Source organism: Chaetodon trifascialis, chromosome 14 (assembly GCF_039877785.1).
Source record: "Chaetodon trifascialis isolate fChaTrf1 chromosome 14, fChaTrf1.hap1, whole genome shotgun sequence".
Classification (NCBI taxonomy): domain Eukaryota; kingdom Metazoa; phylum Chordata; class Actinopteri; order Chaetodontiformes; family Chaetodontidae; genus Chaetodon; species Chaetodon trifascialis.
In genome coordinates this window covers 7,889,260-7,904,305 of record NC_092069.1, presented here as the reverse complement: position 1 = coordinate 7,904,305, position 15,046 = coordinate 7,889,260, and the positions used below count along the sequence as shown (strand labels likewise).

Sequence of the window (15,046 nt, the reverse complement as noted above, 5' to 3'; positions counted from 1 at the left end):
GTAAGATTTTATTCTCTTCGGAGGGCTGTATTTATGTAATATTTTTGCATTGCGAGCAGCTCATATTCTAATCTGACTTCTTTCCTTATCACTCAACATTTCCCGTCTTTCCTTCCAGGTAACGGCATTGCAGCACTCCACTCGGTCCCCACTGCCATATTCTGCGTCCTCCACTGTCTGCAGCCACGGGAATGCCTTCCAGAGAACTACGGCGGCCTGGAGAGGACAATAGCGTACAGCCTGGCCCTGGGAGGGGACACGGACACCATAGCCTGCATGGCAGGGGCCATCGCTGGGGCCCACTATGGCATCGAGGCTATCCCTCAGTCGTGGATCAAGTGCTGTGAGGGGGCGGAGGATGCAGACATGAATGCAGAGCGACTTCACATGCTGTACCACCAGTCATCACAAGGAGGCGGGACTGGGGAGAAGAGCTGTGGAGACGCAGCTGAAAGCCAGTCGAATGCTTCTAACGGCACAGAGAAGAAAACTGGAGCTGAATGACTCTTCAACTGGAGTTTGACAAAAGGACTCTTGAGCACACACACACACAGACACACACACACAAATTACACATATATTAAAAAAACGTTTGTTTTCAGACTGTGTTGGTTAATTGGAAACCTGTGGTTAAGTGCAAGTTATTTCAATATTATCATTATCGCAACATTATTTTACCTGTCCGAATGGCTCGTTTTCTTTGGATCAGCACATGTTGAGAACCCTGCGCTTAGCGCTCTTTTTTTAATGGGCAAATTTACTTAAAAAAAAAAAAAGAAAAGAAGCTGTTTGTTAGGCCACAGAATAATGAAGCTTAACAAACACAAACATAATTGTCACCACACAGACGAGATTGACAGTATGATACGTCATACAGATAATCAGTCTGTGTATGCATACATCGCACACACACACACACACACACACACACACACACACACACGCACACACACGCACACACACACACCTCTTCCTTCCTTCCTTCCTTCCTTCCTTCCTTCCTTCCTTCCTTCCTTCCTCTTTCCTGTCTGGTGTTGAACAATCTTTTGTCATGTGAAAGTTGCACTATAAGTTGGCCATGTCTTGTTTTATCCTTTTGGTGGATAACATTTTATTTAATAAATTTTTTTTAAAATGCACTCATAATCTGTATGAGTGGTTATTTTGAATTTAAAACTCATTAAGCAAATTTGTTTCAGGGCGCTCAGCTCCATTGAACTCCTAACTGACAGAACAAGACGTCTCCAGTCATGCTAGTGGCTCAGTGAAGCTGTAGTCAGTGTTGCAATGAGCTATATGCTAAGGTCAACATGCTAACAAGTGAATGTTTAGCATGTAATGGTGTAATGTTTACAATGTTCACCATCTTAGTTTTAGTGTGTTAGCATGCTAACGTTTGCTAATCAGCATTAAGTACAGCTGAGGTTGTTGGTGCTGTAGATAAGAAACAAATTCATCCCCAAAATGATTACAATTCATTGTGAGAGAGACATAAACGTTGCCAAAAAATTTCCTGGCAATCCATCCACAAATCGCTGAGAGTTTAACTTTGTGTTCCGTTCATGCAGTTTTCCAAAGCCACAGTTGTTGATGCATCATTTTATTAAAATCACAAGTCACAAACAGTTCTGTAACACATATTTACACCTCCACAGCTTTAGAGAAGTTAAACAGGGTGCAGACAGAAAAAAAAAGCTTACAGCAGCATTTAGCTTTTTCAGTCACTGTTGATGATACAGCGACTCTTCTTCCTCACCCCGAATCAATCTGTCTTATCATTCAGAAGCATGTCATTAAATTGGAAAATTGTTTTTCTAGTTGCAAAATTTCTTCAAAGTATATTTTTACATATCTTAAGACTAGAAACTTTTGCAAATGAACATTTATAATAAAATAAAATCCACAACATGAATTGTCAGATCTTTAACTGCATACTCTATTTAGACACTTACTTGCTGGATTTACTTCTGAATTATCTTTATTTCCACATGTGCTCTGCAATTTCAGTAAGAATATCAGGAAATAAAGCAGTACTAAATGCACTTGTGCAAAAGAACCATATACATCAGACTGCTAGAATTGAACATCCAACTAACTAAATCTTAAGCACCTTTTTACAGGCACATCATGGTTACCTGTGCCTTCCTACAAATGTTGTATCTGTGTATGAACAGCAGCAGAAAGAAATGGGAGGTGACACTAATTGACTGTAAACTGCAATACATCATGAGTATCATTGCAAAATTAGGTGTAGTTATAAAAGCACAAGCAATTATACCATAGAAACTCCCAGATCACAGGTTTTTGTCTGCTGGGGCAACCTCCAGGAACAGCTGCAGGAACACTGTTAACTTGGTCAGCAGTCCTGTGCAGAGCTTGTAATGGATGAAGGGTATGTAGAGTATAGCTCCACTTAAGATAAATAAAGTCACATAGAGGTATTCGATCTGAGGTTTGTCTATGATGGGTGCCAACACAAGGAATATTGCCACAATTATGACCAGTATTGGAATTATAATGGGGACCTGTGGAGAGAGGTAGAGATGTGCTCAGGCAAAAAAAAAAAAAAGAAAAGAAAAGAAAAGACAAATGTGTGTTTATGATGATGGTGTTTTGAGTGAAATATGTGTGTGACACTGACCCTGTATGGCCTGGGGAGCTCTGGCTTCTTGATCTTGAGGTAGAGAAGTCCACACAGGGTGACAGCGTAGAAAAACCAGGCAGTAAAACTGACAACAGCGATGAAAAGGTATATCAGACAAATACAAACTAGTTGCACATCCTTTATCAAAGTAATAAAGAAGGAATATCAGTATTAAATACATGTAAAGCAGACATGGCTTTCACCTGAAGTAATTGACAATACTCTGGAAGTCTCCAGGGATCAGCACCAGCAGAGAGATGAAAGTGGTGAAGATCAGGGCTGGAGCTGGAGTCAGTCTGTGGACATGAGCCATGGCCAGAATATCTGGCTATAAAATGAAACACAAGTATGGGTGAAACTCTGTGTCAACATCTTATACTGAACAATCCAACACATGTTGATAAGCTAGAGAGATTCTCACCAACTGGCCTTCCCTGGCAGCAACAAAGCACACGCGGCCACCACTGAAGAACGTCCCGTTCAGTGAACCAAAAGCAGACAATGCTGCAGCCACAGACATGATCCAGCCCCAGTTCCCTAACACCTTATTCCTGTGGATCAAGGTTGAAGTTCTCAGAAAAGCTGCAACAGCATCATTTCCAGCTTTCAAAAGTCACCTGCTAAAGGTAGAAAGTATATCAAGGGGCTTGGATACATTATCCTGATTTTTCTTTACCTTTCAAAAGGTTGTTCCTGATTCCTAAGATCTGACCTCATTATCTGACCTTTACCAGTGTTCATGTCAAGTATATGCTTCAGATTTTAAAATAAATACATAATAAGCTCTCTGGACGTGCTTCTCCTCCTGGCTGATGACTGAGGTAATTAAAAGGTCTTATCAGATCAAAAGGGAACCCCATCGATTCTGTACTTCAAAGTCTGTTCACAGGTCTTGGGGAATGCTTCTGCATGTGTGACGGAAGGTGAATGAAGCTTTTTGTGGCTCCAGACGGAGCTGTGTGAAGCCAAATAAATTTCCTGCCATCATCGATTGGGGTGGGAGACTAAACATTTGAAAATGAACAAAATTTGGGTCTGTGGAGTTGCAGAGAAGAGGGCTTATCAGAACTCTGCAACCCTGCTCATCATCTCTGCTTGAGGCTAGAGTCCCCAAGCTACATTACACACAACTAACATACTGTAACACACCTGACTCTGACACCGAACTGTAGGTGTAGGAGGAGTTATATTGTGGGTAATGTAGGCACCAGGTTTTGATAAAGAAGAAGAATGCATAGTGTGGAAAATCCCCCCGAGCACTCTCTCTCTACCTGTTTCCCTCTACCTGAATTGGAAATCCTCAATCACCCCTACCTGCCTTCCCCTTTCTGGATGGGTGGAGCCCAGAGACTATATAACAGCCAGGCCACATGCAGACATCCTTTTCCCTCTTGAGAACAAAGGAGCATGTAGATGCCTCAGCCTTCCTTTGAGATGTTTGACTGAGTAAATGACATGTGAGTTGCTTTGATTTGAATGCATTTAAATGACCTTAGTTGATTATAATTCAGTTTTCTGTGATGTTTATTTTTTGATTATTAGGTTTATGGTGGGGGCTGCACGGTGGCGCAGCAGGTAGTGCGGGTGCCTCACAGCAAGAAGGTTGCCAGTTCGATCCCCGGGTCAGGCGGGGCCTTTCTGTGTGAAGTTTGCATGTTCTTCCCGTGCACGCGTGGGTTCTCTCCGGGTACTCCGGCTTCCTCCCACAGACCAAAAACATGCTCATTAGGTTAATTGATGACTCTAAATTGTCCGTAGGTGTGAGTGTGAATGTTTGTTTGTCCTTTCATGTGGCCCTGCAATCGGCTGGCGACCGGTTCAGGGTGTACCCCGCCTCTCGCCCATTGTAGCTGGGATAGGCTCCAGCCCCCCGCAACCCCGAAAGGGATAGGCGGTATAGATAATGGATGGATGGATGGATGGTTTATGGTGTTTATATTTGATGTTAAATGACCTTTTGTAATAATTGTGTAAATTAATTATGGAATTAGGAATTATGCCTAGTTATTATTCTTTATCCCATTCCTTTGTTGTCAGATGAAACCAGATCAAACAACCTCATAATAAAAGATTCAAGTGGAACCTCCTGAATGTGCTCATCTGTCCTAACCGACACACCATTGAGTTGAATTAAATCCGTAAACCAGAGCATACCAGTCCTAAATATTCAACAAATATTCTACACATAGAATAAAAGATCACTGGATCTGCTTCATCAGTTTGTTTTTTTCCACAATGTCATAGAGGTGGAGCGGTCTTTTAACACCTCTTCAAACTGTCTGCACCTGTCTACATGAATCTGTGACATCTACATCAGGCGCTGTCTTACCCCCAGGTGACTGCTACTGCGCTAGAGGACATGAGCTCTCTCGGTGTCAACACTGTCAGGTAGCTCACATTCACCAGCAGATATAAGCCAGTCACCGTAGAAATGGCGATGACAATCGCCCTGGGAAGATTCACCTGGAGGAAAAAAGGCAACATCATTCTTATGTTCTGGTCAATATGTTAACATCAGGAGCTGAACTATGCTCACAGAGTGACACGCACGCACTGACAATGACACTGTCTCTATGCTTTCCCCGGCAAAATCTTTGTAAAGTCAAGCCCACAATTTGCACAAACATTTCCCACTGAAGCTGGAAAGCACCTGTGCATCGACTCTTCACGCAGTATGTGCAACTTAACAAAGCGGTTGGGCTGACTAACACAGTGCTTACTTCAGTATGCCAATGATTTATTCAAAGAGTAAAACATCTTCCAAGCTCAAAATGAAATATTCAAGATGAAGCGAATATTTTATTCACATTCATTTACTGGAGTTCCTGGAGTTGCCCTACCTGTGTAAAAAAGCACTACCCTTCAAACCCTCAATGACAAAATCTAGAAGTAAAAGAATGTTTCATAAAGTCGGAGATTAAATTCACAAAACAACAACAAAAATGACTGAAATGTCTTCTCCACAATGCTTCGAGCTTTCAGCTGTAGCTGATAAACCTCTTTGATCTGTTTGAACAGCAAGTGTTATCTTGCAAAAGGTTTAGCCTTTGACAGTAACTTGACACACATTTCTTTTGAAGGCTAAAGTTCCCACTACAAAGTTCAAATTGCCATCACACACTACTAAACAGACATACACTAATGCATAAGTTAAAAGCATTTGCATCTCTGTGAGGAAAGATCTTAGTAATAAAATCTCTTCTGCTCAACTCTTGACAAGTGGATCAAATTTACTGACCCATGAACGTCTACAGTCATTGAATAACAAATCAGTGACGGCTTAACTTGTAACTACGTAGAAAAGCCAGCTGTGCCTGAAAATCACCTGCTTTTTCCAACAAAAAACATTCTGTGATTTGCTGCTTGATGCTATGTTTTCACTTTTTACATTCACTGCACACACACACACATAATAACAACACTGGCAGGCACCCACCTTCGTCACAGCTAGATAACAGCACAACTACAGCAAAAACCACACCTTGAGTGTCTTTGTGCAACTTAGCACCGACACATATGACAGTTTGATTACTGGTCTATACAGAAGCTTTTAAGCATTTTAACTCAAGCTCTGAACAGGCATACAGTCAATACATTGGTGAAAGGGCTTTGAAATATCAATTAATCAATCAATCAGACTTTAGCACCTTTCATACATAGCAGTGAAACACAAAAAAACACACACATTCCCACCCTAGACCCCCAACACATCCATTCCCCACACAGCACCTGGATCCATGTGCAAACATTAAATGACTGACTCTATGAAAACATGAAACATGATCATGGCTTTTCAGGAATCTGCAATGAAATAAACATTAAAAGCCCTGCAAAATCTTGAACAAGGCATCATCTATATAATACAGAATAACACATAATATAAATGCATTTTCACCTCTGGTCTTTTTAGCTCCTCTGTGACGTAGTTCAAGTTGGACCAGCCAGCATAAGGCCAGAGTCCTTGATAAAAAGCCATTCCCAGAGTGCTCAAAGAGAACTGAGTGCCTTTAAATGCATTGTCAACTTTCAAATTTTCCACAATGACACTGTTGTTCCGTGTAAGCTCCACTATCCCTCCAATTATGATTAATGTCAACGCCAGCACCTTGGCCACCAAGCAAAACACTTGAATTTTGATGGCAATCCGGACATTCAAGATGTTGGCTATGGCAACAAGCAACAAAGCCGCAACTGCAGCAAACTTCACTATCAGCTGAGGAGGTTGGCAGTCCGTGTAAAACGGTGCTGTCACATACTCTGCGATGCTAATTGCCCCTGCAGCCATGCTGAACGGCTTCACAACCAGGATGTAAGTGAACGCTGCAAAGAAAGCAGGACACGAGCCATAAATCCTCAGTATGTAGATGAAGTCACCCCCAGATTCAGGAATGATTGTCCCAAGCTCAGCGAAGGACAGCGCCGCGAACATAACTACAACTCCTGAGAGAGCCCAGATCAACAGACTTGCTCCAGGGCTTCCCACGTAGGCCAGAACAAACTGTGGGGACATGAATATGCCAGATCCGATCATAGTTCCTGAAATAAGTGCTACACCGCCAATCAACCCAATTTCCTGCTTCATTTTCAGGGCTTGAGGTTCTTTGTCCGCGACAGCCATATGCAGCACGTTAGAATGAGTGAGATGAAGATACAGCCTTACAGAGGACACACACAGATAAAGAAGGCACACACTTGCAGACTGCACTTATACGCATATCAGATTGTTTGGCAAAACAATAACTGGACTCAAAGCAGTGACAGCTGTACCAATGTAGGTTAATGGAATTGGATATGAACTCTACTGCAGTCATACATTTTTATAGAGGAAATCCAGTTCTTGATTCTAAGATTACATTTTAACTTGTCATGTAATCCTTTTGCATATCTGGATATTCCAATTCTGGTGTCTTACAGGCTGACATAAGACTCCTCCAGACTCTGGTATTACTGTGCCAATTTCAGCATAGCAGAGTCCCGCCAGCATGGAGATCAACCCACTGCAAGCCCATACAATAAAGCTGGCCCCGGGGCTGCCGATGGCAGACAGCACAAGCTGGGGGGAAACGAAAATCCCAGATCCAATAATGGTGCCAGCAATGAATGACACAGCTCCTACTATGCCCACTTCCCTCTTCAGATTGAGTCCCTGTTTGTCACTCTTCATTGTTTGACCATGACTGTCTCATCAAAGGCACCTACAGTGGATGTTTATCCTCTACAATTGGTGATAGATAAACAGCTTACTGCCAGGTGCCTTAAAAGACCATTGCACGGAGAGCTTTCTTTCTTTTCTTTTTTTTTCTCCCTCCTTTTTTTCTTTCTCCCCCCCCCCCTTTTTTTTGTCTTTTTCCCCTTTTTAACAACCAATCACAGCTTTTAGAAGATGCGTCATACCTAGCAATGGGGTCAACCACACCTCCTCACTAAGATAAAAGTTTCTGTACCGTCCTTGCTCAGAGTTGCTCTCAGACGCTTCCTGAATCATTCTTAAGCTAAGATTCCTTGCTAGAAATTTTAAGGCTAAGTTCGGAGCTCTCTTAGAGGACTCTAAGAGGCTTTGTGAACACAGGCCCTGGTGACTTACGGGCAATTCAACCAAGGAAAATGGCAAAACAGTGACTGATTAAGAGAGGAGGAAAAGTGGCAACAAGAATATATCAAACATGTAAATGACTGTTTTCAGTTCTTCTGACAAGATTCTTGTGACTTCACAATATGATGATTCTAGTGTCTTACAGCAGTGGCAGCTGACCTAAAGGTGGAGGTCTCAGACTCAACTGCTAATTGCACGTAATTGCAAGTATACTATCTCTCCACCTTCTTGATCACACCACTTTAATGATTTATAGTCAATTGAAAGTGTGCAGTAAATTAAGAAACCATAAGTTCATTGTGAAAACAGAAACTTACTTCTGGATGTTTCAGCTCCTCAGTTACATAATTCAAAGTGTTCCAGCCATCATAGGACCACAAGCCCTGATAGAAAGCAATGCCGATTGAGCTGACACCAACATTTGTTCCCTCAAAGGAGTTCTCAAAGTTCTCAGTGTGTCCCTGGAAAAGCATCACAACACCTCCCAGTACAATCACTGCCAGTGCCAGCATTTTGACCACCATGGAAACCACCTGGATGGCGGTGGTCAAGCGGACGCTCAGACAGTTGATGATAGCCAGCACCATCATAGCTACTGCAGCCACCAACTTCACCATCAGTTGTGGAGGGGTGCAGCCGTAAAAGGGGGCCACAACATATTCAGCAAAACTCAGAGCAAGTCCTGTGGCACTGGCAGGTCTCACGATGACGATATAGCTGAAGACAAACGTGAAGGCTACTACTTTTCCTGCCGTCCGCAGAATGTAGATGAACTCTCCTCCAGACTCTGGTATTACTGTGCCAATTTCAGCATAGCAGAGTCCCACCAGCATGGAGATCAACCCACTGCAAGCCCATACAATAAAGCAACATCTTTTGCTAAGATTTTCCCAAGTTTGCTTTAAGTTATTGACCATCCTCAAATAACCATCTTTTGAAGCCATTTGAATAATCTTTTGGGTTTGATGGTGGTATATCCATCACTCCAGTTGTACAAAGACCAAAGGGAATGTAGCAATGCCCCTGGCATTCCCACTCCTACAGAGACCCCCTCAAGAAACCCCAAAGGACACAATTGTAAGACATCTCCAAATCTACAAAACACATGGAGACTGAATGGGCAAATTTCTACAACCTCTCCACTATAGTTGCAAGGAAAAGAGCTGGTCTGCCAGTCTGTGAACAGGACAGAATCAGCATTTGTCCTCTAGAACAGAAGACTTTACCATAACATTTCTTGTGCAGACTGAGCACTGTTATACCACAGTAACTGAACCACACCCTTCGGTCTTATTTTATGAAAAATGGAAATCTAAAACCCCCCATCTGTAACGCAATGGTAGAGAGAAATCTTCAGAGAATACCGAACTAGATGGGTGGTGATGACAGATGGGTAATGGTGGTTATCCTCTGAAAATGGCCGACTTGCTGTTGATGACATCACATTCCTATTCCCTACTCACTCTATGGGTGCATATCAATTTTCTTGTTTGAATGTCCTTGTAGGATTGAGGACATATCAAATAAGAGACGTGAGACATATCCCTCAAAATGCAATAGGGACTGCTCAAGACAATTGAGAACTGACTGGTTACTATCCAGGTGCCTGACAAGTAATAAAATTTGAGCTGATATCAGTAATACTCCTTTAACTCAACTCATAAAGCAGTTTATATCTCAGTAATCTTGCCCATTTTTCACACCCCAGGTTTCCCTTCTTAATTACAAAAACGTTAGACAACAAGCCAATGAAATGATCAAAACATTTCAGAACAAAGCAGAAACTCAGTCAGCTTATAGGAGGAATCTGTAGCTCTTAGAATGTGAGATTGGAAAGTTTAGTGATCTCTCCAAGGGATCTGATACTGCTGTGAGTGGTTTGTGCTTTTAGCAGAACAGAATAATTAGGGTTTTATTCCAAATAAGATATTGCCACAATTACGTACATAATGCCATTCCGGAATGGCAAAATGGAGAAAAGTTTGGTCCATGCCACTCAAGTATTTCCTGAGTAATAAAGTGAGAGAAGTTAGGTTTAAATTACTTCACAGGTTCTACCCAGCAAAGTCTTTCCTGAAGAGATCTACACTGATCATTAACTCTGACTGCTCGTTTTATGAAAGCTCAGATGAAAATGTGTCACATTTTGAGTTCATCCAGACACATTTCATGCAGATTTTTCTTTTTGTTTTAAGGATGTTTTCTTTGGTATATTTGATTTTAATATGGAAAATGAAGGAATATGTTTTATTACTATTTTTACTTGGTAAATACCACATCCACAAATGCAACTGCAATGGTTCTAAACCATTCTTTCCTGTTTTTAAGAATGAACTCAATGAATATGTGGATGCCAGAAAATCCTGAAAGAACTATAGCTATTACAACTGTGCTATATGCAACCTTTGTGACCTGTCAAGACTGACAGTGATGCATCTTTGACTGAAGGTGGTGCTGTGAGTTAGACTTTTGGATGAAGACTCTTGTTGCCCTCGGTTATTTGCCTCCCTCTTTTCCTGTATCCCCAGGCCTTGTGTTGACGATGATGATGCATTTTATGTGTCTTTGTGCGTCCTTTATGTATTGGATTCGCTTTTGTTCTTAATTTAAAAAAGTATCCCTCGAGACGCATTATAGGAATTGAGACATTGTTCAAGATGGCGCTCTGAGATTAATTTCCAGGTCATAGGCAGGAGGACGGAGGAGACGAAAAGGTACAAAACAAAGCAAGGATGCAAGGAAAGGACTCAAGTGAGGGAAATGTGGATGCAATTTAAGAGACTCTGGATGTACCCAAAGAATGATTTGTATGGAATACATTGTGTGTTAGAAAGAGTGTGCATATGCGTGTAATTTCTTTTTTCTTTGATTAATGTGTGTGTTTATGATTGATTTCTTTTTCTTTCATTTTTTTTCTTATTCAGTTTGTGCTCAACTGTATCAAGCTCAAGCCTGCAATAAAAAAAAATTAGAACCTTGTTATCAATGTGAAAACATATAGAAATTTCATTAAGGGTGAATGTTATACACCCCAGTGCATTGTCTCTGCAAGTCCAGGCCATTTATGTAAGAATTACAATTTTTGCCTCTCATACAGTGGGCTAGAAGCATAAAGTTGGAAATACTCAAGTACAAGTATCACAAATGTGTACTTAACTGCAGTACTTGAGTTCACCCACACTACATGTTTGGCTTTACCAGGTCTGTCTAGCAACCTCCTCCACCAAGTGATCCATATTAGTACAAACTGATGATGAGTTGACATCTTTGCCTCACCGGAGTGTCCAAGGCATACTGCTGCAGATCTGATAATACAAATATATAGTCAACCAATCAACCAAGTCTCCTGGTATAAGGTACATGTGCTAACTTATACTTGAAAATGCTCTTAGCTTTGACCAAGCCATGACTAAAACAAAATGTATAAGTCCCCCATTAAAGGTTGGTCCACAATAGGCTGTGAGAGTGTCTAGCTCCCCAGCAGAGGTGTGGATTACTCTGACAGCGCCATCTCCAGGACTCTACCCAGAAACTCACGGAGAATCATCCTCTTTATGAGACACAGTAAAGTACAATTGACATCTCATTACTGGGGAAATTCCATACACAGCAGTGCTCAGCCAGCCGTGCTTGCTCTGGCTCTTTCTCCACCAAAGAAGCCACATTCCACATTCACATGCTGGCAGGCTCTCCTCTAAGGCCTTGTTTGTTAGGGGAGCTCATTCTCTCTATTCTGTGGAGGGTTGCTCTGTGCTCATGATGCCGATTCACAGACCGCTTGGAATTGCTTTTAATCCAGCTCTTTGCCCAGTACTGTCCTGCCTTGGGTTTCCCCTACCAGAGGCTAATGACCCTGGCAACATTGCTTCCAGGATCACAAAGTCCCATGAACCCCTCCACCACAATTAGGTAAAGACAAAAAGATTGAATTGCACTAATAAAAAATAATATGTAAGCTGATCAGCAACAAGTACCTGAGGAAACAAATGGAACACTTCTGTGGTCTTGAGACAAAAGGTGTCACCCTGCAGCGAGCTACCAGAGACACTTCTGAGAACCAGGGCCCACATTCACAAAGCAGTTATTCACAAAGTGTCTTAGGCCTTAAGAGAGCAACTAAGGTGCAAAAACTGTTAGGAGGAGGGAGGAGGACTTAAGAGTGTCTAAGGGCGTATTCAGAATCAGAATCAGAAAAAGCTTTATTGCCAAGTACGATTTTACACATACCAGGAATTTGCTTTGGTGAGGATGGTGCATGACACATCTACTAAAAAGAAGATATTAAAAAGGTAATAAATATAACAATATAAATATATACACAAGTCTGTTTTTTTTTTTTCAGACCAGGAAAGTCCTTTGGTCCCTGTCTTTGGTTCGGACCAAAATACAATCCTCCTTTTTTGGTTTGGTGCGGTTCCTTTTCACATTGGAATTTTCGCAAGAGCCCCAGAATATGTCAACAAACCCACATGTGTGCAAAGATCGTTCAGTCATTGGACAAAAAGGTCGGGGGCGGGGTAACGCGGAGGGGGGCGCCGCTGAAAACAAACTATGGAGATCCAGCGTGTTGCACTCGTTGTGCTTATATTGATTTGTTTCATACAGTTACAAACGCAGCAACGGGAGCCTGTAGCATCCAAATAGGCATATAATTTTTAGAACTGGGTCGGACCGAGTGCGGTCGCTTTCACATATCATGCGAACCGCACCAGTGTTCGTTTGGAAGCGAACCGAGACCACCTCTCCGGCTGGGTCTCGGTCCTGCTGTGTGGTCCGCGCCAGAGCTCGATGGTTTGAGATGAAAGTTTTCACAACATTGCGATACCTGGCCACGGGTAAAATGCAACAGTGTAGCAGTGACAACTTGGGTCTGTCGTAACCAATCTCCGATCTCGCTTGGGATTGCAGCACGTACCGGCGCTTCTCACACTGGCTCGTGCGTAAACGGAGAGGGAGCGACGCATTGATCTGCTGGGCAGTGCGCTCCCGAGTCTGCCTCTTCCCTTGAGCTGTAATTCCGGGACCCACTTTCCCTCTTAATACTGTTTTATTTTCATCCACGAGCTGTGCCAACAGCAGGCACTGCTCTTGTGTCCAGCTTGGCTTTCTTGTTGTCTTTTTATCCATTTCGTTCGTTGTTTTGGTCATTCTGCCAAATCAAACCGCTTTTTATAAGGACGCCAGCAATCACAGGAATTGCTGACAGCTGAGTCTGCGTCCACCATTAATATCAAATACATTAAGTAGTAAATTACCAGCATGGACAGTAAACATAACAACAAGCAAACCAATATAATCTGCATGGGAATGAGGTACGTTCAAACATTTTGAAGCTGTGTCACAATTAATTTAATTTTGCTGAGTTTCATCATCATGACATAAAATTAATGTCACGATTACACATTTCTTAATGCAGTCCAAGTTATATGATGGGTTGATTTTACTGTCCATTCATTACTAGGAGCGCGGAGAGCTTTCTTTCTTTTCTTTTTTTTTTCTCCCCCCTTTTTTTCTTTCTCCCCCCCCCCCCCCCCTTTTTTTTTTGTCTTTTTCCCCTTTTTAACAACCAATCACAGCTTTTAGAAGATGCGTCATACCTAGCAATGGGGTCAACCACACCTCCTCACTAAGATAAAAGTTTCTGTACCGTCCTTGCTCAGAGTTGCTCTCAGACGCTTCCTGAATCATTCTTAAGCTAAGATTCCTTGCTAGAAATTTTAAGGCTAAGTTCGGAGCTCTCTTAGAGGACTCTAAGAGGCTTTGTGAACACAGGCCCTGGTGACTTACGGGCAATTCAACCAAGGAAAATGGCAAAACAGTGACTGATTAAGAGAGTAGGAAAAGTGGCAACAAGAATATATCAAACATGTAAATGACTGTTTTCAGTTCTTCTGACAAGATTCTTGTGACTTCACAATATGATGATTCTAGTGTCTTACAGCAGTGGCAGCTGACCTAAAGGTGGAGGTCTCAGACTCAACTGCTAATTGCACGTAATTGCAAGTATACTATCTCTCCACCTTCTTGATCACACCACTTTAATGATTTATAGTCAATTGAAAGTGTGCAGTAAATTAAGAAACCATAAGTTCATTGTGAAAACAGAAACTTACCTCTGGATGTTTCAGCTCCTCAGTTACATAATTCAAAGTGTTCCAGCCATCATAGGACCACAAGCCCTGATAGAAAGCAATGCCGATTGAGCTGACACCAACATTTGTTCCCTCAAAGGAGTTCTCAAAGTTCTCAGTGTGTCCCTGGAAAAGCATCACAACACCTCCCAGTACAATCACTGCCAGTGCCAGCATTTTGACCACCATGGAAACCACCTGGATGGCGGTGGTCAAGCGGACGCTCAGACAGTTGATGATAGCCAGCACCATCATAGCTACTGCAGCCACCAACTTCACCATCAGTTGTGGAGGGGTGCAGCCGTAAAAGGGGGCCACAACATATTCAGCAAAACTCAGAGCAAGTCCTGTGGCACTGGCAGGTCTCACGATGACGATATAGCTGAAGACAAACGTGAAGGCTACTACTTTTCCTGCCGTCCGCAGAATGTAGATGAACTCTCCTCCAGACTCTGGTATTACTGTGCCAATTTCAGCATAGCAGAGTCCCGCCAGCATGGAGATCAACCCACTGCAAGCCCATACAATAAAGCTGGCCCCGGGGCTGCCGATGGCAGACAGCACAAACTGGGGGGAAACGAAAATCCCAGATCCAATAATGGTGCCAGCAATGAATGACACAGCTCCTACTATGCCCACTTCCCTCTTCAGATTGAGTCCCTGTTTGTCACTCTTCAT

At 42.4% G+C, this 15,046-nt stretch overlaps 2 protein-coding genes across 2 annotated transcripts in view; one reads left to right on the top strand and one right to left on the bottom strand.

Moving 5' to 3' along the window:
- The window catches only part of adprs (ADP-ribosylserine hydrolase), a 3,355-nt gene extending 2,222 nt beyond the window's left edge, over positions 1-1,133 (top strand). The window contains exon 6 of the mRNA XM_070978644.1: positions 119-1,133. Within this exon, the coding sequence (XP_070834745.1) occupies positions 119-504 (386 nt within the window). The 3' untranslated portion in view covers positions 505-1,133. The remainder of the gene's footprint in view (positions 1-118) is intronic.
- On the bottom strand, positions 1,084-15,046 carry LOC139341915 (b(0,+)-type amino acid transporter 1). The gene is made up of 6 exons (XM_070978643.1): positions 14,351-15,046; positions 4,974-5,107; positions 3,066-3,195; positions 2,848-2,972; positions 2,642-2,729; positions 1,084-2,525 (listed from the first exon to the last, which is right to left on the bottom strand). The coding sequence occupies exons 1-6, from the start codon at positions 15,044-15,046 to the stop codon at positions 2,295-2,297; spliced, it is 1,404 nt and encodes a 467-aa protein (XP_070834744.1). The 3' UTR covers positions 1,084-2,294.

Excerpts from the sequence above, each read along its gene's own strand:
- LOC139341915 (XM_070978643.1), bottom strand. The coding sequence starts at position 15,046 with ATGAAGAGTGACAAACAGGGACTCAATCTGAAGAGGGAAGTGGGCATA. Across the intron at positions 5,108-14,350 it reads AGGAGCTGAAACATCCAGAG|GTGAATCTTCCCAGGGCGAT; the intron begins GTAAGTTTCTGT and ends TTTTTCCTCCAG. Across the intron at positions 2,526-2,641 it reads AGCTCCCCAGGCCATACAGG|GTCCCCATTATAATTCCAAT; the intron begins GTCAGTGTCACA and ends CTCTCTCCACAG.